Source organism: Salvelinus sp. IW2-2015, linkage group LG13 (genome assembly GCF_002910315.2).
Source record: "Salvelinus sp. IW2-2015 linkage group LG13, ASM291031v2, whole genome shotgun sequence".
Taxonomy (NCBI): Eukaryota; Metazoa; Chordata; class Actinopteri; order Salmoniformes; family Salmonidae; genus Salvelinus; species Salvelinus sp. IW2-2015.
Genome location: NC_036853.1, coordinates 11,238,079 through 11,261,051, shown reverse-complemented (window position 1 = coordinate 11,261,051; position 22,973 = coordinate 11,238,079). Strand labels below are relative to the sequence as shown.

At 42.4% G+C, this 22,973-nt stretch overlaps 2 protein-coding genes across 6 annotated transcripts; one reads left to right on the top strand and one right to left on the bottom strand.

Moving 5' to 3' along the window:
* Positions 1-17: 17 nt before the first annotated feature.
* Positions 18-8,502, top strand: rex1bd (required for excision 1-B domain containing). The gene is made up of 5 exons (XM_023998974.2): positions 18-168; positions 972-1,054; positions 1,159-1,363; positions 7,694-7,782; positions 8,216-8,502. The coding sequence occupies exons 1-5, from the start codon at positions 166-168 to the stop codon at positions 8,286-8,288; spliced, it is 453 nt and encodes a 150-aa protein (XP_023854742.1). The 5' UTR covers positions 18-165; the 3' UTR covers positions 8,289-8,502.
* LOC111971394 (cytokine receptor-like factor 1) lies at positions 8,499-21,561 on the bottom strand. Of its 5 annotated transcripts, none has more exons than XM_023998148.2 (8): positions 21,212-21,561; positions 19,056-19,334; positions 17,965-18,094; positions 17,461-17,630; positions 14,308-14,465; positions 13,807-13,975; positions 12,555-12,740; positions 8,499-10,677 (listed from the first exon to the last, which is right to left on the bottom strand). In XM_023998148.2, exons 1-8 carry the CDS (start codon positions 21,267-21,269, stop codon positions 10,661-10,663), a joined length of 1,167 nt encoding a protein of 388 aa, XP_023853916.1. In that variant the 5' UTR covers positions 21,270-21,561; the 3' UTR covers positions 8,499-10,660. The 5 variants fall into 5 exon arrangements, with proteins under 5 accessions (XP_023853916.1, XP_023853915.1, XP_023853917.1 ...); XM_023998147.2 differs by having other exon boundaries at positions 8,499-10,505; XM_023998149.2 differs by having other exon boundaries at positions 12,559-12,740.
* Between the last annotated feature and the right edge of the window lie 1,412 nt (positions 21,562-22,973).

The window sequence follows — 22,973 nt, the reverse complement described above, 5'->3', positions numbered from 1 at the left end:
AGTTGTACCATCGGACATAATTGAAGGATGCACATAAACAGGAAGCATATTTACTTGTCTTCAAAATAGTTGAATCATGATGAACAAAGCCAAAACGATACGCGCTAGTGTTTTACACCTCGCTTATTAACCAAACTGTACAGCGACATTTTCAACAACATTGACATGGTAAGTTTGTTTATTGCAATACATTTATTTGAGACAACAACATGCAGTTTGTATATGAAAGCTAGTTAACTGGCTAACGTTAGCTTGTCTCGTGTGGGTTAACTGAACAACATAGGCGACACCGGACAAGAAGTTAGCTATAATTAAGCACTAAGGCCCGAGGAGGTGTGGTATATTGCCAACATACCACGGCAAAGGGCTGTTCTTTCACGACCACGACGCAACGTGGAGTGCCTGGACACAGGCCTTAGCCGTGGTATATTGGCCATATATCACAAACCCCCGAGGTGCCTTATTGCTATTATAAACTGCTTGTGAAACCTTTTATTTAATTAGTCAAGTCAGTTTAAGAACTAATTCTTATTTACAATGATGGTCTACACCAATGTAATTAGAGCAGTAAAAATACATGTTTTGTCACACCCGTGGTATACGGTCTGATATACCACGGTTGTCAGCAAATCAGCATTAAGGGCTCGAACTACCCAGTTTATAATGCCAAGTAGGCACGTTGTGGAAGTAGCTAGCTAGCTATAACAATATCTTTAGCTAATTAGATGTATAACGTTAGGTAGTAAACATAGCTAACTAAAAATGTTGTCAGGTTCTTCAAAACATTTTGTAACCATGTCAGTGTAACACCAACTCCCCAAAATAGTTAGGTATTAGCAAGTTAATAACTGAGACAAGCTACTGTTACCTAGCTAATAAAATTAACTATTACTGTAGTTAGCAATTTTTTTCCTAATGTTCACCACTCACATGTCTTTTTTTTTTTTGTCTTCCCATTCTCTCCATCCTAGGTACCCACAGACTTTCAAGCATTGGTCCATCGATTTTATGCCGTTCAAGCTGAAAGGGTTGAAGCGTACAGGCTTTTTGACGAGTAAGTAGGCCTGCATTATTTTCAGTTGATGCATAGATGCACTTCCTGCCTTTCTGTTCACTTAAAGTAGGTGAAGATGGACTAACATGTTTATTTCTCTCTAGAGGCCATGAAGCATACTTGAGGACGGGGCCCCACTATGACTTTGACCACTACAGGCAGCTGGTGCATGAGATAACGCAGGCTTTCTGTGGCCTCTCAAAGGAGGTGCTAGAGATAAAGGAGCGGCTGCACCAAGACTTCGACCGTCCAGATCTCTCTGAACACATTGACAAGCTGCAGAGTAAAGAAAAGCAGAAGCTTGAACTGGTAACGACTCTCTCTTACCTAGTACACTGACCTGGGATATGCTTTAAGGAAGCTCCTGACCTGTAAAACGACTAACCGAAATTTAACTTACCGTAACCAACCCCATAACCAAATTTTAGCCTGTACCAGTCAGTTTGTGTTATCCTGCCATCTTCTTGTCACTCATTGTCATGCCAAACATGGCTTGACTATTAGCAATGGAGTTGGCAAGATCTGGGACCAGGCCCCCAGTGTGCACTTGCTCACTCTTCCCAAATTGAGAGATTGTATCGGTGTAAACATGGGCAAAATTAATTGTGTAGCATATTTTTTTACACCAGGTTTAGTGGGAATGAAACGAAATGCTGCCTCTGTGTTGCTGTAACAGTGCTCAGTTGACTGATGTTGGCGCTTAGGGATTACATATGGATATCAAGCATTGAGTTTTATATAGCTTATATGAATTTTCAGTTGAACATGCATATATTTGCAGTGCAGTGTTCTGCAATTCTAGTCCTGGAAATCTACTGGATGTGCTTGCTTTTATTCTAGACCATCAATATCACACCTGATTCAAATCATGATCTTCACACTCTAGGCCATGATTAGCAGAATCTGTAGTGTTACTGAAGAGCTGGAACAAATACCTGCATGCCCAGTAGCTCTCTAGGACCTGTTTTGAGGCTTCTGCAATAGTGCATCACCTCCAAGGTTCATCATCAGACTTCCATCAGTCAGCCACAAGGGGTCAGATTTCTCCTCTGAGAATGTATCCCATCCTGTATTTCCTGCTTCATCAGTGTTCATTGTTCAGCAATTGAACATAACAATAATGAACTTACCTTGTCATCAATAGAGAGAAGCAATTGTGCAACAATTGACACATAGTAGACATATTTTAATGATCATGCTTTGTAATGCACAACTGTAATGTGAAGCTCAATCTGTCAGTAAAAATGGGAATTTAACAAGATTTAAATAATATCTTACATTTTCCATACTATCAATTTTCATAACGTCAGAAGTCTGGCATTGACTTTCCTTCTTCTGGATCTAGGCTAGTGGCAAGTCCCCCACATTTGAGATAGCCCTAGCCCACATCCCAAATGTCTCCCATTTATGAAATGGATTGTTGTATTTTAACCAAAAGTGGTTAATTTGATAGATATTGTGAGACACCCCCCTAAACTCCAAGTGCAGAATAATGCCTTGCTGGAGGGGGGGCTGGGCTGTATAAGCTCATGTAACCCAGTATTGCAAGAGCTGATATTGCTCAAATGTAATACAAGTAGGCACTTGTCTGTCCTACATGAACAATCTTAATGCATCTTGGGAATATAGACCTGTAAACACAAAGATACAATGTCAACTATGAATATTTATGATGAATGTAAGTTTTGCTTTTTGGGAGCAGATTAGTGAAATTTGCTCTCATTCAGTGCTGTATGGTCCTGCCTGACAGGAATACATACAGTTACACATGGATTTTGATGTGGCTATTGTAATCTGCTCTAAGAAAAACAAGTGGGCTCAGACATCAGAAATTGATTTTTTGGGTCCAAGGTTCTTTGGATTTTGTTACTTTAGCCCCTACTCTTGTGATTAAGTCAGATTGTCTTTGGGGCCACGATGGATTTGACCTTAATTCCAATATGCCGTCAAATCCAATATGGCTGCCATAGTACCATTTTTATGGAGGTTAAATAACTTGTAAACATCCGGGGGACCATGACACAACATCTCAAGAATGTCCTTTGGGACAAACCAGGGACTAGACAAAACCTCCAGGGGACCATGACACAGCGTACAAACCACTTTAGGCGACCATTTCAAATCAAATTTTATTTGTCACATACACAGCAGATGTTAATGCGAGTGTAGCGAAATGCTTGTGCTTCTAGTTCCGACAATGCAGTAATAACCAACGAGTAATCTAACCTAACAATTTCACAACAGCTACCTTATACACACAAGTGTAAAGGGATGAAGAATATGTACATAAAGATATATGAATGAGTGATGGTACAGAACGGCATAGGCAAGATGCAGTAGATGGTATCGAGTACAGTATATACATATGAGATGAGTAATGTAGGGTATGTAAACATTATATTAAGTGGCATTGTTTAAAGTGGCTAGTGATACATTTTTTACATGTATGGCAGCAGCCACTCAATGTTAGTAGTGGTTGTTTAACAGTCTGATGGCCTTGCGATAGAAGCTGCTTTTCAGTCTCGGTCCCTGCTTTGATGCACCTGTACTGACCTCGCCTTCTGGATGATAGCGGGGTGAACAGGCAGTGGCTCGGGTGGTTGTTGTCCTTGATGATCTTTATGGCCTTCCTGTGACATCGGGTGGTGTAGGTGTCCTGGAGGGCAGGTAGTTTGCCTCCAGTGATGCGTTGTGCAGATCTCACTACCCTCTGTAGAGCCTTACGGTTGTGGGCGGAGCAGTGCTGGTCAAGGGCAGTCAGGTCTGGAGAGAATCAAGGGCTATATCTGTTCCTGGTTCTACATTTTTTTTGAATGGGGCATGCTTATTTAAGATGGTGAGGAAGGCACTTTTAAAGAATAACCAGGCATCCTTAACTGACGGGATGAGGTCAAAGTCCTTCCAGGATACCCGGGCCAGGTCGATTTAGAAAGGCCTGCTCGCTGAAGTGTTTTAGGGAGCGTTTGACAGTGAGGGATGGTCGTTTGACCACGGACCCATTACGGATGCAGGCAGTGATCGCTGAGATCTTGGTTGAAAACAGCAGAGGTGTGGTTAGGATGATATCTATGAGGGTGCCCGTGTTTATGGATTTGGGGTTGTACCTGGTAGGTTCATTGATAATTTGTGTGAGATTGAGGGCATCAAGCTTAGATTGTAGGATGGCCGGGGTGTTAAGCATAGCAGCACGAGCTCTGAAGATAGATGGGGTGCAATAAATTCACATATGGCGTCCAGGGCACAGCTGGGAGCTGAAGGTGGTCTATAGCAAGCGGCAACGGTGAGAGACTTGTTTCTGGAAAGGTGGATTTTTAAAAGTAGAAGCTCGGATTGTTTGGGTACAGACCTGGAGAGTAAGACAGAACTCTGCAGGCTATCTCTGCAGTAGATTGCAACACCGCACCATTTGGCAGTTCTATCTTGTCGGAAAATGTTATAGTTAGGGATGGAAATTTCAGGGGTTTTGGTGGTCTTCCTAAGCCAGGATTCAGACACGGCTAGGACATCCGGGTTGGCAGAGTGTGCTAAAGCAGTGAATAAAACAAACTTAGGGAGGAGGCTTCTAATATTAACATGCATGAAACCAAGGCTTTTACGGTTACAGAAGTCAACAAATGAGAGCACCTGGGGAGTAGGAGTGGAGCTAGGCACTGCAGGGCCTGGATTAACCTCTACATCACCAGAGGAACAGAAGGATAAGGGTACGGCTAAAGGCTATCAGAGCTGGTCGTCTAGTACGTTTGGAACAGAGAGTAAAAGGAGCAGGTTCTGGGCGCGATAGAATAGATTCAAGGCATAATGTACAGACAGAGGTATGGTAGGATGTGAGTACATTGGAGGTAAACCTAGGCATTGAGTAATGATGAGAGAGCTATTGTCTCTTGAGACCAGGTGATGTCACCGCATATGTGGGAGATGGAACTAAATGGTTGGTTAAGGCATATTGAGCAGGGCTAGAGGCTCTACAGTGAAATAAGACAATCACTAACCAGGACAGTAATGGACAAGACATATTGATATTAGGGAGAGGCATGCATAGCCGGGTGATCATAGGGGTCCAGTGAGTGGTTGGGCTGGCTGGAGACACGGTGATTCAGACAGCTAGCAGGCTGGGGGTAGCAAGCTAGCAGAAGGGTCTTAGGGACGTCTCGACGGAGGAAAGTCTGTTTTAGCCTCCACGTGCGGTGACGTCGATAGACCAGTCGTGATGAATTAGTAGGGTTCTGCGTAGAAGAGGGGTCCAAGTCCAATTGGCAAAATAGGTATAGTGGCCCAAGAAACTGGCCGATGGATCTATTCAGCTAACATTCCAATATGCTCTAGACGGCTAGCAGATGGGCATTCAGGGGACGTCGCGATGTAGGGGCCAGTTGAGTACCCCCTCGAGCAGATTACGTTGTAGTCCAGTCGTGAAGGATCGGCGGGGTTCCGTGCCCTGTACCGGCAGTAGAAGGGGTCCGGGTATTGTAGCCCAGGAGTGGCCTCTTCAGCTAGCCGGGAGAATGGGCCTAGCATGGGCTAGCTCCAGGCTAATTGGTGCTTGCTTCGGGACAGATGTTAGCCAGGAGTAGTCACTCGGATAGCAGCTAGCTAGCTGCGACGATCCAGGTGAAAAGGTCCAGAGCTTGTGGTAGGAACCGGGGATATGGAGAGAAAATAGGTTGGGTATGCTCTGGTTTGAGTCGCGTTGTACGAACTGGCGAGAGCTTTCCGAGCTAAAGGTCAGCTGATGACCGCTAGCAGTGGTTAGCTGACTACTAGTTAGTGCGCTGGCTAGCCTCTGTTGGGGGATTCTGGTTCGAGGTATATAAAAAATACTTTAGAAAAAACAGATCCACACCACATTGGGTGAGGCGGGTTGCAGGAGAGTATTTTGAAGTTGATTTTTCCATGCCTAATTAACCTGTGGGTGTTTTTTTTTATGTAGAATGTGGCAAAAAGTCCTGCAGTTCTGTCCTACATAGTCCTTTGGAAGTTGGTTTGGATGATAATTTGGCTGATATTAACGGAGTAGTTGGCTGTGATTACGGTCTGAGGCAGGCCCAGAAGGAGATGAGAGTAACTGAACCGGTGAGGCAGCCTCAGGTTAATTAGAGGTTACTTGTGTAGGTCATAGACTGACTAAGAAGCATTATGTGGGACGTAGCACAGCTCCATATACATTTGAAGATGATCCCTGGATTGCAGAGGAGGTGGAGCTTGTCAAGCAAAGTGCACAAAGGCCACTAAGTCAATCCCCAGCCACCGTAAACGATGACATACAGCATCTTTGTTTAAATTTGACCATTCTAAGGGGCCTCTTGTTTGCCATAGATGGCATATATCCTTAAACAGATGTTGGGATTACTGCAAAGCTTCCCAGACAATGCATGAGTCACCTCAACCTGAACAGCTTCAGAGTGCACTTGTACATCCTAATGTGCATCACGAATGCAGTGAGCCAGCGTAAGGTCATGTTGGATTCAGGCAGCCGTATTGGATTATCCATGAATCAAAGCTCACTTCTAAATGATAAGGAGGTGACTTAATTAAGAGCCCAATCCTGGAGGGGCAATTTAACAAACAGCAGGGGCACGTTTTAGAGTTAGGGAGAGGGTGTCCGAGTCCAGGGTTGGATTTTTTTCACTTTCGTTGGAGGTCCCAGTTGTCTCATTGATCCTCAGAGGCTTGTAACTTGGAATATTTGGTGTTGCCATGCCGAGCAGTCTGCAGCCTTTAAAAAAAAAAAAGATCCAGACAAAGATGAGTAATTATGGAAGGCATATTGAATTCCCAACTAAGTTGAATTGCACCAAAATAGTCTTCAGTACAGGTCATAAGAACAGTACACATCTGAAATGTCTCAATTAAAACATCTCTATATACGAGTGATTTAACCACCATTTAATGTTTTTTTGGCAGCCATATTGGATTTTTGACATCATATTGGAAAAGGAGGCACATCTAGGGGTGTCCCTAATGTATCTGCAAGAGTAGGGGCTGAACAAATAAAAAATAGAAGTTCTCAGTGTCTGAGCCCACTTGTTTTATTTGGAGCTGATTAGATTACAATACCCACAACATCAAAACACTTGTAACTGTGTTTGTGTCAGGCAGAACCATACAGCACTGAATAAGAGCAAATTTGATTTGGAAAGCTGTCCTTTTAATCAGCTACTAAAAAGGAAGGCATACATACATCATAAATATTCATAGTTTATATTTCCGCCTATTGTATCTCTGTGTTTACAGGTCTATTTCCAAGATGCATTATGCTATCCTTATGTTGTTTGTGGGTGTATGAAGGACCGACAAGACTACTTCTGTTCCAAATTTGAGCTTGCAATATTGCATTACATGAGCTTATGTGCCCCCCCCCCCACTCCAGCCAGGCATTATTCTGCACTTTAAGTCACAATATCTATCAAATTAACCACTTTTGCAGAAAGATATTTTTACACAACCATCCAATTCATAAATTGGAGACATAAGAGATGTGAAAAAATATGGTTGTGTTTTGTTCTACGTCGGGTAGGGGTTTCTCAAAAACTAAAGCCCTTTTTGAGGATTGGTCTCTAGTCTGGCCCAGGCTGGTGTTAACATTTGATTGCTCCAGCTCCACGTCTGATAAATGGTTTACACATGTCTCGTTGTCCACAGACGGCTAAGCTGCAGCTGGCAAAGCAGAAGGCTCAGGATCACCCAGAAGACGAGGGCTGTCAGGAGAAGATCCAGGAGGTCAAGCAGGAGTAAGAGCAGATTTCACTCTTCCTTTCAGGGCTTTGTTTCCCCATTAACCAACTCATTCCCTCAATGTGCTGACTCAAACTGCTGAGTGTTGAAGCTGCAGGGGCAGCTCAGTGTCTCGTTAAGTTGCTCCATTGCCATGTGCAATCACTGATGTCATTTCTCATAAGACCTACCTGCTGTTTGCATGCAGACTACTCACAGGGAATGCATGCAGGGCTCTCCACCCTGTTCCTGGAGAGCTACCCTCCTGTAGGTTTTCGCTCCAACGCCAGTTCGGTTTTCGCTCCAAACCTGGTTCAACTTATCAACCAGCTAGTTATTAGAATCAGGTGTGCTAGATTAGGGTTGGAGTGAACCTACATGACGGTAGCTCTCCAGGGACAAGGTTGGAGAGCCCTGCTCTAATGCCTCCATCTGTCTCCCCTGCTGCAGCATCATAAAGAATAAGGAGGCCCTGAGTGACATCCTGCAGGACTTTAAATACGACTCCGAGGAGTCTGTGTGATGGGGACTCCCAGGAGGTTGCCGCCCAGACAGGGATTGATGGACTCCTCTGCTGCAACTTCCCCCTTTTTATTCATTTGCCTAAGTTATTGATCCTTCCCTGGCTCCACCTGACTGCTGCAGTGTCTGCCCAGGGTCATTCTGTATCCTGCTTATCTCTGCATGTGTACCTGTGTGATAATTTGCTCTTTTAATAAAAAAACATTCCAAGGCAAGTGTTATTCCTTTATTGTTTTATAGACAAACGGCCAAAATATATGACAGTTATATTTATCATTGATAACTGAACATAACTTAATGAGGGAAATTATTAATTAGAATTTCTTAAATATTCATATACAAAAATATAAGCAATATAAAAATGTCCTCATCTGCACAGTCACTCAGACACAGTATATACAGTTAAACATTATGCCACTTATTTCAACAAAAGGAATCCAGAGTAGTACAAACCCAAAGAACAAGAAAACACTTCCATATGACCAACAAACTGCAGAAATATCTGAAGTTCAATTGCTATGACTGTATACACCAGCCAATCCACAAAACGGTGTATGAGCATACCAACCCAAGTTTTTGTAATTAAAAGACCTATGCAATTACATCCATTAATGCATACACTACTTGACCAAAAGTATGTGGACACCTGCTTGTCAAATATCTCATTCTAAAATCATGGGCATTAATATGGAGTTGGTCCCCCTCCTTTGCTGCTTTAACAGCCTCCACTCTTCTGGGAAGGCTTTCCACTAGATGTTGGAACATTGCTGCGGGGACTTGGTTCCATTCAGCCACGAGCATTAGTGAGGTTGGGCACTGATGTTGGGCAATTAGGCCTGGCTCGCAGTCGGCGTTCCACACCGATCTCGACAAACCATTCCTGCATGGACCTTGTTTTGTGCACAAAGGAATTGTCATGCTGAACAGGAAAGGGCCTTCCCCAAACTGTTACCACAAAGTTGGAAGCACAGAATTGTCTAAATTGTCATTGTATGCTCTAGTGTTAAGATTTCCCTTCACTGGAACTAAAGGGCCTGAACCATTATTCCTCCTCCACCTAACTTTACAATTGGCACTATGCATTGGAGCAGGTAGCGTTTTCCTGGCATCTGCCAAACCCAGTCGGACTGCCAGATGGTGACATGTGATACATCACTCCAGAGGATGCGTTTCCACTGCTCCAGAGTCTAATGGCGGTGAGCTTTCCACCACTCCAACCGACGCTTGGCATTGTGATCTCAGGCTTGTGTGCGGCTGCTCGGCCATGGAAACCCATTTCATGATGCTCCCAACGGCCAGATCTTGTGCTGACGTTGCTTCCAGATGCAGTTTGGAACTCTGTAGTGGACAGATGATTTTTACGTGCTACCCACTTCAGCACTCGGTGGTCCCGTTCTGTGAGCTTGTGTGGCCTACCACTTTGTGCCTGAGACGTTGTTGCTCCTAGATGTTTCCACGTCACAATAACAGCACATAGAATTGACCGGGGAAGCTCTAGCAGGGCAGAAATTTGACCAAATGAAAGGTGCCACGTTGAAAGTCACTGAGCTCTTCACTAAGGCAATTCTACTGACAATGTTTGTCTATGGAGATTGCATGGCTGTGTGCTCCATTTTATACCTGTGTGGCTGAAATAACCGAATCCACTAATTTGAAGGGGTGTCCACATACTTTTGTTTATATATAGTGTGGCTTAGATAACTGTGTGGCTATTAAAGTTGCTAGAATGGAAATACATTATGAAAATACCTTCATCTTATTGAATTCTGACAAATGTTCTGTGATTGAGTTTCCAGAACAGGAGCTGAATTAGTGAAGTTCTTTATACTGTATATGACATTCCAGCAAGATTGCATAATACCCTTGTGTCTGTGGTAAAAGCCTGTGATGGTGGCCACTATGTGTCTGATCTGACGGTAGTCTGTAAGATGATTTATGGCCATCTGAGTCGAGCACATACTAATGCTACATTAAGAAACTTTTCCATGCTCCCACTCAGCGATCAGAGGGCCTTGGTCTGAAATGTGCTAAGAAAAAGGCTCTCCACTTTGGCACTCCCAGGAGATGTGAGTGTAAGAGTGTGTTTGTGTGGAGAGGAGGGGATGGAGAGGAGAAGTTCTCAGAGATGGGATTCCACTCTATTTTAATCCAGGGCTGCAGACAGCAGTGTAACACGCTGGCGTCTTGCATCAGGTCTTTTTCTGTTCCACATGGATTCCTACAAAGAAGAGTTGTTGTGTGTGACCAAATGCTGGAATATCCAGTGTTGGATCGCTTTCACCGAGAGGCCTCAAAGTGGCCTTCTGACAGTTTCTCAGTTGCTGTTGTGAATGTTGCTTAAATATTTCAATGATGTTTAGGATGTGTTATGATTTATCGCCTTATAGAATCTGAAAGGGAAAACAAATGTTTAATATTGGGGTAATTCAATTGAACGGTAATTCATATTCCTTATCATACTGACACTAATTGCGTATTGGTTTTTAGTTTATTTGGATCCCCATTAGCTTTTGCCGAAGCAGCAACTATTCTTCCTGGAGTCCACGAAAAAATATAAAACATGACAAATAACAAAACACTGCTACACTGATAGACAGTCACACAAATGTAAAATACAACAATATACAACTAAATAATGTGTGTAGATTGTGTGTTAGTGTGCCTATTTGTGTGTGTGTGTGTGTCATTTCACAGTCACTATTGTGCCTTTTAAGATMTTTATAACCTCTTAAGGATCCGACCCTTTTTTTCAATTTTCGCCTAAAATTACATACCCAAATCTAACTGCCTGTAGCTCAGGACCTGAAGCAAGGATATGCATATTCTTGATACCATTTGAAAGGAAACACTTTGAAGTTTGGGGAAATGTGAAATTAATGTAGGAGAATATAACACATTAGTTCTGGTAAAAGATAATACAAAGGAAAAAAAACATGCGTTTTCAACTGTTTTTTTCCCGTCTTTGAAATGCAAGAGAGGCCGTAATGTATTATTCCAGCCCAGGTGCAATTTAGATTTTGGCCACAAGGTGGCAGCAGTGTATGTGCAAAGTCTCTTACTGATCCAATGAACCATTGCATATCTGTTAAAAATGTTGTATCAAGACTGTCCAAATGTGCCTAATTGGTTTATTAATACATTTTCAAGTTCATAATTGTGCACTCAAACAATAGCATGGTATTATTTCACTGTAATAGCTACTGTAAATTGGACAGTGCAGTTAGACTAACAAGAATTGAAGCTTTCTGCCATATCAGATATGTCAATGTCATGGGATTTATTTTGTTGTTACTTACAACCTCATGCTTATCACATTAGCCTACGTTAGCTCAACCATCCCGCGGAGGGGTCACCGATCCCGTAGAGGTTTTAATTCATCTGTTTTGTTTAAGGCCATTTTGCTGTTTACTTTAGAAACTGGAGAAGGGAGTTCCATGCGATCATGTATAATACTGAGCGTTGCCGTGAATTTTCTTTGGACTTGGACTGTGAAGAGACCCCTGGTGGCATGTCTTGTGGGGTATGTATGGGTGTCTGAGCTGTATGTTATTTGAATATTGTATTGGTAACAGCCAGTTGAACTGCCCTTTTTTCTCAGAGCAGTTAAACACAGACACTATTCAGGATACGCCACGCTAATCATGTGAGCTAAACGTGTCAGGCAGTTCTCTTGTCCTCAGTAGCATAACAACCAACGATTAGGTTCAGAGGTACAGAGGATGTGGCTTAGCGGTGAGCTCAGTCCTCCTGGCTGCCATTTGGGGTGAGTTATGTTGTGAAACAAGCTCCTCACGTCACAGAGAGAACACAAAAGCAACACATTAAAGTGGTTCTTAATTATATTAACATGCTCATTTCTCTTTGTTGTGGTAATCGACTGAAAATCAAATCTATGCCATTAAAATAATAAAATGATATTGCATGACTCAGAAAACTGAGTGGATATCAACATTAAGCTGTACTCTGTGCCGAAAAAGTGGAAATCGCACACATACCTGAGCATAAAACAGACACAGACATCAGAATGTCTAACAAGTTTTAGGGCAATGATGGTTCTGTGTGCTTCCACAACACTGAACACATCGCAAAAGTTCAATTCAGGACAAAGGGGGTCAGAAAATCAGGGTGTATGCAGAGTTCAACACATTGACAACAGAGGGTGTTGTTGTGATAAGGAGCTACAGTAGCCTAGTAGTACATAGCATAGGCTTCACAGTTATGTACCATGACTGAGTTGTAACAGAAATAAAGGGGATATTATTCTTACCTACCTGGTTGCGCGTTTTATGCGATTTCTGCAGCCACACCCGCCACTGGTCGTAGAGTTTGATTGACATGCCGCTGCAGCCATAGGCGTGTTTGCGAACCCAGCCAAAGAACTGCTTGAGCTCCCGTCGCAGGGTGGAGTTCTGTTCGCCTGGCTTGGGCTCACATGATCCACTCTGCAGCCGCTCTGCCCAGGGAGAAGACAGTGTGAACAAGGTTAGTCAGAGAGGACTGCTCAGAGGAACACTGGCTCCAATTCAATTGAACCTGCCACAGCCGTGTTTACGCAGTGCCATTGTGTACAAACTACTCCCCGTCCACACACTTCCTGCAGTACCCATAGTTATTTTGTGATTTTATTTGACCATGGGGAAAAGAGCTGTCGCGTAACCGCAATGCAGGTTTGATTGAATGGAACCTAATGTTCTCCTACAACTAAACCAGCTGGAGACGAGCGGTCAGTGGCTCACACGGGGCTAGGAACTCTGCATAACCTCTGGGCTCTGGCTAATGTGCAAGGTCATTCTCTTGAGTATTGAGAATAGTCTATTTGATTATAATACATTCGATATGACTACAATAGAAAGGATTCACAAAATTGATTTGGTGCACTCCCAATATAAAGCCGGCCACAACCAATATCCCATGGCAAACAGAGCCTGATACCAACTTCCTCCCCCTTCCAAGTAAATACCACATAACCTTTGTAACCCATTATCTACCATTGTACTCCCCAAATCTGTTTCCACTCAGTGTTAATGCCCTGTGTGCAACTGACGGACTGCATTTCAAGTTGCCTAACGAAAGAGAAAAAAAAGTATATCTATCTGATGTCTCCCTCAACTCTTTGCCATCTCAGCTTGAGTTATTTTAATCCTCAGATGAAAGATTTCTATCATGTAATTTGATGTTTGGCGTTCTGTGGTCACATACGGTTTGAATCTCATTTTCCCAGGATGTTGAAGACTAATCTGGGATGAGGTTATTGTTTCTTTGGTTTAATTGGCAATGAAAGGTTGATTATTAGAGGACAATTTAATGTCCCATGGCTCATCATGAGCCATAATAATATTAAACTTTACACGATTTCCCATAAAATCTTCAATGTGCACTATTGAAGATCAACAAGTGCTCACGAATGTCATAAACGCCCCAGCAAGCTTATGTCTGTTGTAAATAAATCCTAATGCAGTGTTATAACACCTTATGAGACCTATCCTTCCTCTTAAAGTGCTATGTAAATCTTTACTCACCACTGTGGGGCGTGGAGGCAGCTGAAGGGTGGCTCCAGTCACTCCAGATCCCAGCCTTCCTGGAGCCGTAGATCCCCACTGGGTTGCACCTCACCTGGACAAAGTACACCGTCCCTGCCCTTAGCCCCGCTAGCCGGCACGATGTCTGGTTACCTACATCGTCCACCACCTGAGAGACATCAAAGAAAATATATAAAAAATACTCTCATAGTGAATCTATTAACCACACACACATGCACACATTCCTGACAAAAACACGTTAAGTAGCAGAAATCAGACTTTCACGCCTATCTTTCAGTAAAAACAGAATCCACAAACAAGCATGCACAAGCTTGGCTTGAAAGCCAAAATACAGCTCTGTAATCCCTGGAGAGTACCTGACACTCATACATCTCAAATATTTACACAGATATGAGATGCCATAGACGTGGCACTGTACCTCAGAGAGAGAGAAATGTGAATGAATGTTGAAACAAAGCTGGAGTAACATTACTACTCTACCTTCCATTCAGTGCTGTCCTCCAGTCGGTAGCGTATCTGGTATTTGGCCTGGAAGAGGAAGTCTTTGAGTGCCGGGGGGATGCCCCAATGCACTGTCAGTTGGTCCTCAAGCTCCCCCACACGACTCACATGGACGTTGTCTGGAGGGTCTGTGGTCACTGAAACAACAGGAATGTAGACACCGGTTGGTCACAAAGCTGTATAATGACTTATATGTGCTAAACATACGGAACAAAAAACTCAATACAAATTTCCAGTGGTAAAGTACTTAAGTTAAAATAATTGAATGTACTACTTAAGTCGTTTTTTGGGGTATCTGTACTTTACTATCTATATTTTTTGACTACTTTTACTTCACTACATTCCTAAATAAAATAATGTACTTTTTACTCCATACATTTTACCTGACACCTAATATACTCGTTACATTTTGAATGTATAGCAGGACAGGAAAGTGGTCCAATTTATTCACCTCTCAAGAGAACATCCCTGGTCATCCCTTCTGCCTCTGATCTGGCCAACTCACTAAACACAAATGCTTCGTTTGTTGGAGGTTGCCCCTGGCTATGCGTAAATTTAAAGAAAACAAGAAAATGGCGCAGTTTGATTTGCTTAATACAAGAAATGTGAAATGATTTATACTGTTACTTATACTTTTTATACTTATAGTAAGTATATTTGAGCAATTACAGTAAATGTAAAACAAAATATTTTTTTACTTTTACTCAAGTAGTATTTTACTGGGTGACTTTTTTATTAAGGTATCATTACCTTTACTCAAGTATGACAATTGGGTACTTTTTCCACCACTGCTAATTTCAGTAAATAGAGTATACCCTTAGCAATGCTTCATGAGCACAAAAATATATATATATTTTTAATCTTTGTTGTTTAAGGTTTTGCAGTACATTATTATGTTCTATATTTCTGCCCTGAACAAGTAGAGGACTGAGATGAGGCAGCATCCACACTCTCCACTCTGAGAAACCCCTTGGTAAATATTGTACCACACTGTACAGACACTACAGCTATATCTAGATATCACAGCCACCATGCTTGAATAAAACACGGTCATGAATGTTCACTGTCGGGCCTGGGCTGTACTGTTGTCCAGCACCAATGCTGTCTATCTCATCTACTCTGAAAGAACACTTTGCTTCTCTCCTTAAGTTCACAGTATCCTCCACATTTTATCCTCTTGCTCTCACTCCCGGTCTCATTCTCTCTCTCTTTCTTTCTCTCCCTCTCTTTCTCTCTTCCTGCCTCATGCACGATCTCCTTCCCCTCCTCTCTCTCCTCTTTCCCCACCCCCCCTCTCATTTTCTCTCACTCTCTCCTTCTCTCCCAGTCCTGAGAATGAGTGTAGTTATGGACGCAGGGTAATCAGGTCAGTGTCTGTTTCTGCTCTCTCCCCAGTCTGATGATTTAGGCACACGCTCCAGCATTAAAAAAACATGTTTCCCACTGCAGTAAGGCTCTCAAAGAAGTCAAGTACTTTGATGCTGTTGATAGAGGGGGAAAGAGAGAGAGAATCATATAAAGAGAGAATGAGGAGGAGAGAGAATCATATAAAAATGTCAGAAGACAATTTGTGATTGTCTTCTTGAGAAGTCTATAGCTCCATTCATTTCCTGTTTGACTTGTTGTGTGTGTGCTGATGCACTTTATTGGTTTCATCAAGTTCGCCCCCCAGGGGAGCAGAAAATCAAGGAAGATTCCACAGCTTATGTTTTCCACTGCGGAGTTGGTGAAGAAATATGAAGTTACTTGATGCGTCATGTGTTCCGACCAGTCTCCTCTCCCTTCAGACCAACCTACCTGTAGTCTCTAGGTGTGTCCAGTATAGTAGGGAGGGACATAGCAGAGCAACACAAAGGTCAATCGCTTTCCCTTTTAACCACAGGGACACACCTCAAGCCTTAGGCTATACATTACATTTACATTTTAGGCATTTAGCAGACGCTCTTATCCAGAGCGGCTTACAGTTAGTGTATTAATCTTAAAGATAACTAGGTGGGACAACCACATATCACAGGCATAGTAAGTAAACTTTTCCTCAATAAAGTAGTTATCAGCAAAGTCAGAGCTAGAAAGGGGAGGGAGTGAAGTGCAAGTGTTTTTTGGGGGGAGGGGGGTCGAGGTGAGGAGGTGGATTATTATTATTTTTTTTTATTTTTTTTATTTCACCTTTATTTAACCAGGTAAGCTAGTTGAGAACAAATTGTCATTTACAACTGTGACCTGGACATTATTTAAGATACTCTTTGAAGAGGTAGGGTTTCAGGTGCTTTCGGAGTATGGGCATGGACTTTGCTGTCCTAGCTTAAGGGGGAAGCTGGTTCCACCATTGGGGTGCCAGGACAGAGAAGAGCTTGGACTGGAATGAGCAGGAGCTGCCCTCCTGTAGGGGTGGGAGGGCCAAGAGACCAGAGGTGGCAGAACAGAGTGCTTGGATTGGGGTGTAGGGTTTGAGCATAGCCTGAAGATAGGGAGGGATTGGGGTGTAGGGTTTGAGCATAGCCTGAAGATAGGGAGGGATTGGGGTGTAGGGTTTGAGCATAGCCTGAAGATAGGGAGGGATTGGGGTGTAGGGTTTGAGCATAGCCTGAAGATAGGGAGGGACATACAACATATGACTGATGATTATAGTTTTATCATAAACTAGTGTGGTAAACTGGCATATTGCAACATTGTAATACAAGACCAATATGAAGGCCAAGCTAAATTTTGTGATATTTAGTTTCATGTCCTCAACCTTATTTTCCCATCCTCATTGTGTTTTGTAAGTGTATCACTTTTGCCAAATGTCTGAAGTTCAGTGAACATTTAGTACAGTTCAGTTTATCTTTAATAATCACAGCCATAATCCATGATATTGTTATTGGGATTGATTGGGAACACATACATTTCCTTTCTCACATGAAAGTGTGTTAGCCATATGCAGGAGATCAGGCGGTGAGTTAGTGATGTGAGGCGAGGAGGAGAGAAAAGGAAAGGATGAGATCACGATGGACTCATGTAACACAGGAGAGAGGAAGAATTTAGCACGTCCTACCGTCGTGACGGGACATTTTCATGGCGTACCCACCCTAGCAGGTCTGGAGCGGGGTGGGGAGCAGGAGGGAGACTGGACAAAAGGCTCACTCCACTTACCCACATCCAGGATATCCAGAGTGATGACATCAGAGGTGGCAGTCCCTAGCTGATTGGACGCCTCCACCCAGATCTCGTAGGGAGTAAAGAGGGCCAAGTCCCGGGGGATATAACACGTGTAGCGTTGCCCCGTGCTGTAGTCCTCACATTCCCTCTCTCGCCCGTACCACCTGCACAGAACACACAGCAACATAAAGTCACTCATATCTGTAACAAAATTCTCAATATAATGTACTGCCAACAACCAGTAAAGCGTAACATTTTCAGTGTGCACTGGACCTTGAAATGTTAACAGTGTAAACAGCATTAAGAGTCAAATGAATGCCTGCAGTACAACAACGCAGTGGTTACAGTCTTTGCAATATATCATCAGAATTACTTAGGCCTTTAGTGAGTAAAAGAAACTAATTGTGTTCCAGGTGATGCATCGATCATTGTTTCTAGGCAGAAATTATGGTGGGTTGGGTGATCACCTGGGAGATGCTGGACATCTGTGGCTCTCACCTCAATTTGTACTTGAGGGTGTATTTGGTTTTGATGAAGGTTTCGCCCCGACCCCCAGGGGTCCACTTGCAGCTCAGGTCCTTTGTGTTTCGGGACCAGCAGGTTAGGTTGACCGGCTTCTCCGGGGGCACTGCACATTAACAGTGAAAAGATATGGTTCTCTTAATGGCTACAAGAGTGGTTGTGCAATGTGTATTATACAAAGCTGTTATAAACACCTTAGTATCACAATGGACATTAAAATGATGCATTAAACAAAGTGTTTATGTACCACAAACAAATACATCAGTATAGTAGTTCCTATTTCACAATGGATAATAATGATCACTCAATCCCATAATGACAAACTGGCACATTGCTTAACCTCAGACGACAGGCTAGAGGATTCAGCTCCTCTCTCATTTCCTCTCCATGATAGACTATCAAACACAGATGTAGTTAGAAACAGAAGCAAAGTAGTGATGCTGATTACAACCCACTGAGCAGCTCAACTGAGGCTCTGGGTGTATGATTCGAAGACAGACAGAATAGGCTCTGTACGTTAGGATTTTAATAGAATAACTATTATTTTCACATGGGCTCTGTTGTTTGTTTGCAAAGATTTCTGCATGAGTGAAACATTGCCTCTGTCAATACATGTCATGTATAATACATGATCCCCTGTACTTAAACCACTGCCGGGAGACACTAGAGATTAGAGTGGAGTAATATAGCAGGCTTTAAAATCATAGCAAACACACAGCTTATCATCAAAAAGGCTTTTAAACAAACAAAAAAACAATATTTTGTAAATGCACTGCCCTGAGCTGCTTACTCTGACAGTATTGATGACTCCGACAGTATTCACTTGTCTATCTCCTTGTTACACCCCAGCGCTGTCCTTTTGAGCACAGACAGTTTAAGGACCACAATCTAGTTTTCAGAACATCCGAGAAGTTTTTGTCATTTTCACCCAAATTCAAGGAGGAAATAAATCTGAAGGGGGGATAGAATGAAAAACAACACAGGATAATTTTGATTTGGATTCAATGTTCTGAAAACCTGTCCCCAGAAGAAGTGGTTGAGGCCTCCAGGGCCAGTCTAACACTTACTGCCCACGTAGAGACAGGAGCCAGCCAGGACATGTCCATCTCCGCTGTGACACACCAGGTTGTCCCCAGACTGTTGCTGGGAGCCATTGAGGTGGTGCAGAGTGACACTGAGGCAGTTGGGGCTCAGCAGGTCGTACGTGCTACTAGGGAGTCTCTTCCCGTTCATGGTCCAGTACATAGTGTTGGCATGCAGCCCCCGCTCGGGGCTCACTGTGCACGTGGCCGTCAGGCTGGAGCCCATCCGCAACGCCGGGTCCTGGGGGAAGATTACAGCCACTGCTGGGGGAGAGACATACAGAAACACACTACTTTAAATGGGCTTCACTCCTGGAGTTGATGATGGCTTAACACGTACGGCAATAAACCGTACGTACGGCACGTACGGCAATAAAAATTTGATTTGATTTGCTTGAACATTTTTGTTCTTGATATTAATATGTTCAGAGTTAATAGATAATGAATCTTTCTGATTGCAAACACTCAGGGGAACCTGAGAGTTATGAAGTGGATTTATGGGTCCTGTGCTGAAACTGTTGGGAGATCACTTGGAGAGGTCCGACAAGGTTGTTGGTCAAATTCTTGAATGCTTTTCCATCCCCACTATTCCTTTACTCTTCTGACTCATCTTATGATGGATGCTTCATTAGAAATGCCCTGAGAAGCGTTCCTGTATGAATGTGTTAGGACTTGGCTCCTTTGGGGGAGATTCAAGGGTTAATGTGAGGAGGTTTATTAAGTGTGCTGTTGGTGGGCGGTAGACAAGCTATCTAACATATGTGGCAATATGCTACGCGCTATGAGTCTGACCGGACTAAAGAGGACTTGGTGTGAGATGTGCCAAACCCAGTGTGTCCACTGATATTTACACTTTACGTTTACACAAATAGGGTAAATTAATTGTATGTTTCACAGCAACATTGCATCAATTTTCAACTTAGGAATTTCAGATGATTTTTTTTATTTTGAACTTAATCACCTCTGTGGCCTATTTCTCTGTTAGTTCAACAATACATTACAAAGAAATCCAATTTAGCTGCTAGGCACATGGTTACGGTTTTCATAGGATATTATTACCATAAAATAAAATGATCCAACAGGCATTCACTTTGTCTTTGGAACATTCTCACAGGATATTGGTTTCAATAGGTGAAATGTATATGAAGAATAGTTTACAATTACTCATGCACAAATGTGTACAATGCCATAATCTCCTATGCAGACTTGTTGCATTATAAGTAAGTAGTTATTACCAATTTACTTACAATTCATCTTCAAATCCACCAAACATTATGCCCATATTTTGGACATAAATAAATCAGACATCTTGAAATATAACTCATAATCTGTTCATTTATTATTGTATTATGTGAGCTTTATTTAAGCATTCAGGCCCGAGTGGGTGTGGTATATGACCAATATACCACGGCTAAGGGCTGTTCTTAGGCACGAAGCAACACGGAGTGCCTGGATACATGGCCATATATCACAAACCCCCAAGGTGCCTTATTGCTATTATAAACTGGTTACTAAAATATTTTGGGGTCATACTCATGGTATACTTAAGCAATATGGCCCGAGGAGGTGTGGTATATGGCCAATATACCACGGCTTAGGGCTGTTCTTAGGCACAACGCAACATGGAATGCCTGGAAACAGCCATATATCACAAACCCCAGAGGTGCCATATTGCTATTATAAACGGGTTACCAAGGTAATTAGAGCACTAAAAATACATGTTTTGTCATACCCGTGGTATACGGTCTGATATACCATGGCTGTCACCTAATCAGCATTCAGGGCTGAACCACCCAGTTTATAAATTTTGTTATACCACAGCTTTCAGCCAATCAGCATTCAGGGCTCAAATCACCCAGTTCATAATACATGTATTTTATAATAACCTGGCAAGTACACATGTGGACAGTCTGGACACCTGTGAATCAGACAGTGAGGTTTGTATTTTGTACCTTTACCTTTACATACAATGTATCTAACACATGTTGAGAATTGTAACATGTACATAAGATGTAACTTTTTTTTGTTGACTAATAGAGGGTGAGCGTCCCTCCCCTTCAAATCAGTCGAAACAGGCTTATGGCAAACTTGGTAGTCGGCTTCTCACAATATCACACTTCTGAGTTTTGTAGGCTACTTACGTGTCGATGAGGAGAACACACGTGGAACAAACAGCATGAGGCACAACAAGGAGAGCATGTTTCAGATAGCCTTTTTGGCTTTTTCTTGTCCTTTCCCTCCTACGTTTTGACTCCAAGACTTGAGGGTTCGGAACAGTAAAGGTTCAAACACAATCTTGCGGGAGAAAATGCAGGAATTCAAACCCAGCTCTCCAACAACGTTGAATCAACAGTCTAATTCCAACGAAGGAACTACGTTTAGATCGAACGTCAGAACTCCGTGTGTAGGCTAAAAGTGCGGATGAGCTTATAAACAGTGGTTGTATGAAAGTAACCTAAGGGTTTAGTAAGGGTTTTCTGCGGTGCACGCCTCAAAAGCTAAAACATTGAAGTTGATACTTTATAAGCCCCTCCCTTGTCTTCCCACACGGTCTCAAGTCATTATTGCTCTTCATTTTGTATACTTTTTATCCATTACAAAGAAGAAGAAAAAAACGTATATTCTATAACATTCCATCTCTAATTTTATAGTTGGGTCTACTTCATGGTTATAGTCAAGGCAAGTAATTGAATTGATTCATTCAAACAGCATAGGGACAGGTTAAAGTTCTCTAAAGTCCCTATACTCAAAATAGAAGATTCATTCATACAGGCCACCTGGCACATTCTTATGAACAAGATTCAGCCTATCAAGCACTCATTAGAAACATGGAATAGAAAGAGATGCTATTTTGATGTTTTATATAAAAGCAAAGAGTTAAGCTGTTGTGCAGAAGTGTTATTGTTCACTGTTGCCTGACAAAATCACATTCAATTGTAAGGGGTTTCTTACATTAAGTTAATAACTTTACTGTGTTATTCAAACTTATAAAAGTTGTTAGGCCTACATAGTTAGGCCATATTAGTAGGCCTATATTATAGTATTATACAATACTAATTTAGGCTAAAAGACTGTGGGTCAGTAGGTTAGTGCATGCCTCATAAACTGCACTGTGCCATCAGGTGGGCTCTCTATAACTAGTCTATAATTAAACAATAAGGCCCAAGAGGCTGTGGTATATGGCCAATATAAGATGGCTAAGGGCTGTTCTTATGCACGACGCATCGCAGAGTGCCTGGATACAGCCATTAGCCATGGTATATTGGCCATATACCACAAACCCCAGAAGTGCCTTATTGCTATTATAAACTGGTTAATGGAGTAATTAGAGCAGTAAAAACGAATGTTTTGTCATACCCATGGTATACGGTTTCATATACCACGGCGGTCAGCCAATCAGCATTCTGGGCTGGAACCATCCAGTTTATAATTGTATTTATAAATTCGGGTGGTTTGAACCCTGAATACTGATTTGGCTCAAAGCAGTAATATATCAGACCATATACCACAGGTATGACAAAAAAAGCATTTTACTGTTCTAATTGTGTTGGTAACCAGTTCATAATAGCAATAAAGCACCTCGGGGTTTTGTGGTATATGGCCAATATACCACGGCTAAGGGCTGTATCCAGGCACTCCATGTTGAGTCATGCATAAGAACAGCCCTTAGCCATCTTATATTGGCCAGATACCCCACCCCCTCGTGCATTAATTAGTTACCAGTTGAATTGTTATGTTTTAGTTACCAGTTGAATTGTGATGTTTTGCCTACATGAAACATTGTTAGGCCTATATTCCATGTCATTAGACAATAGGATCATTATTGCAATAATTTAATCGCCTTCTCTTATTTACAGAGGCCTTGTAAAAAATGGGAAGGAATGATAACGATTATCTTACAGA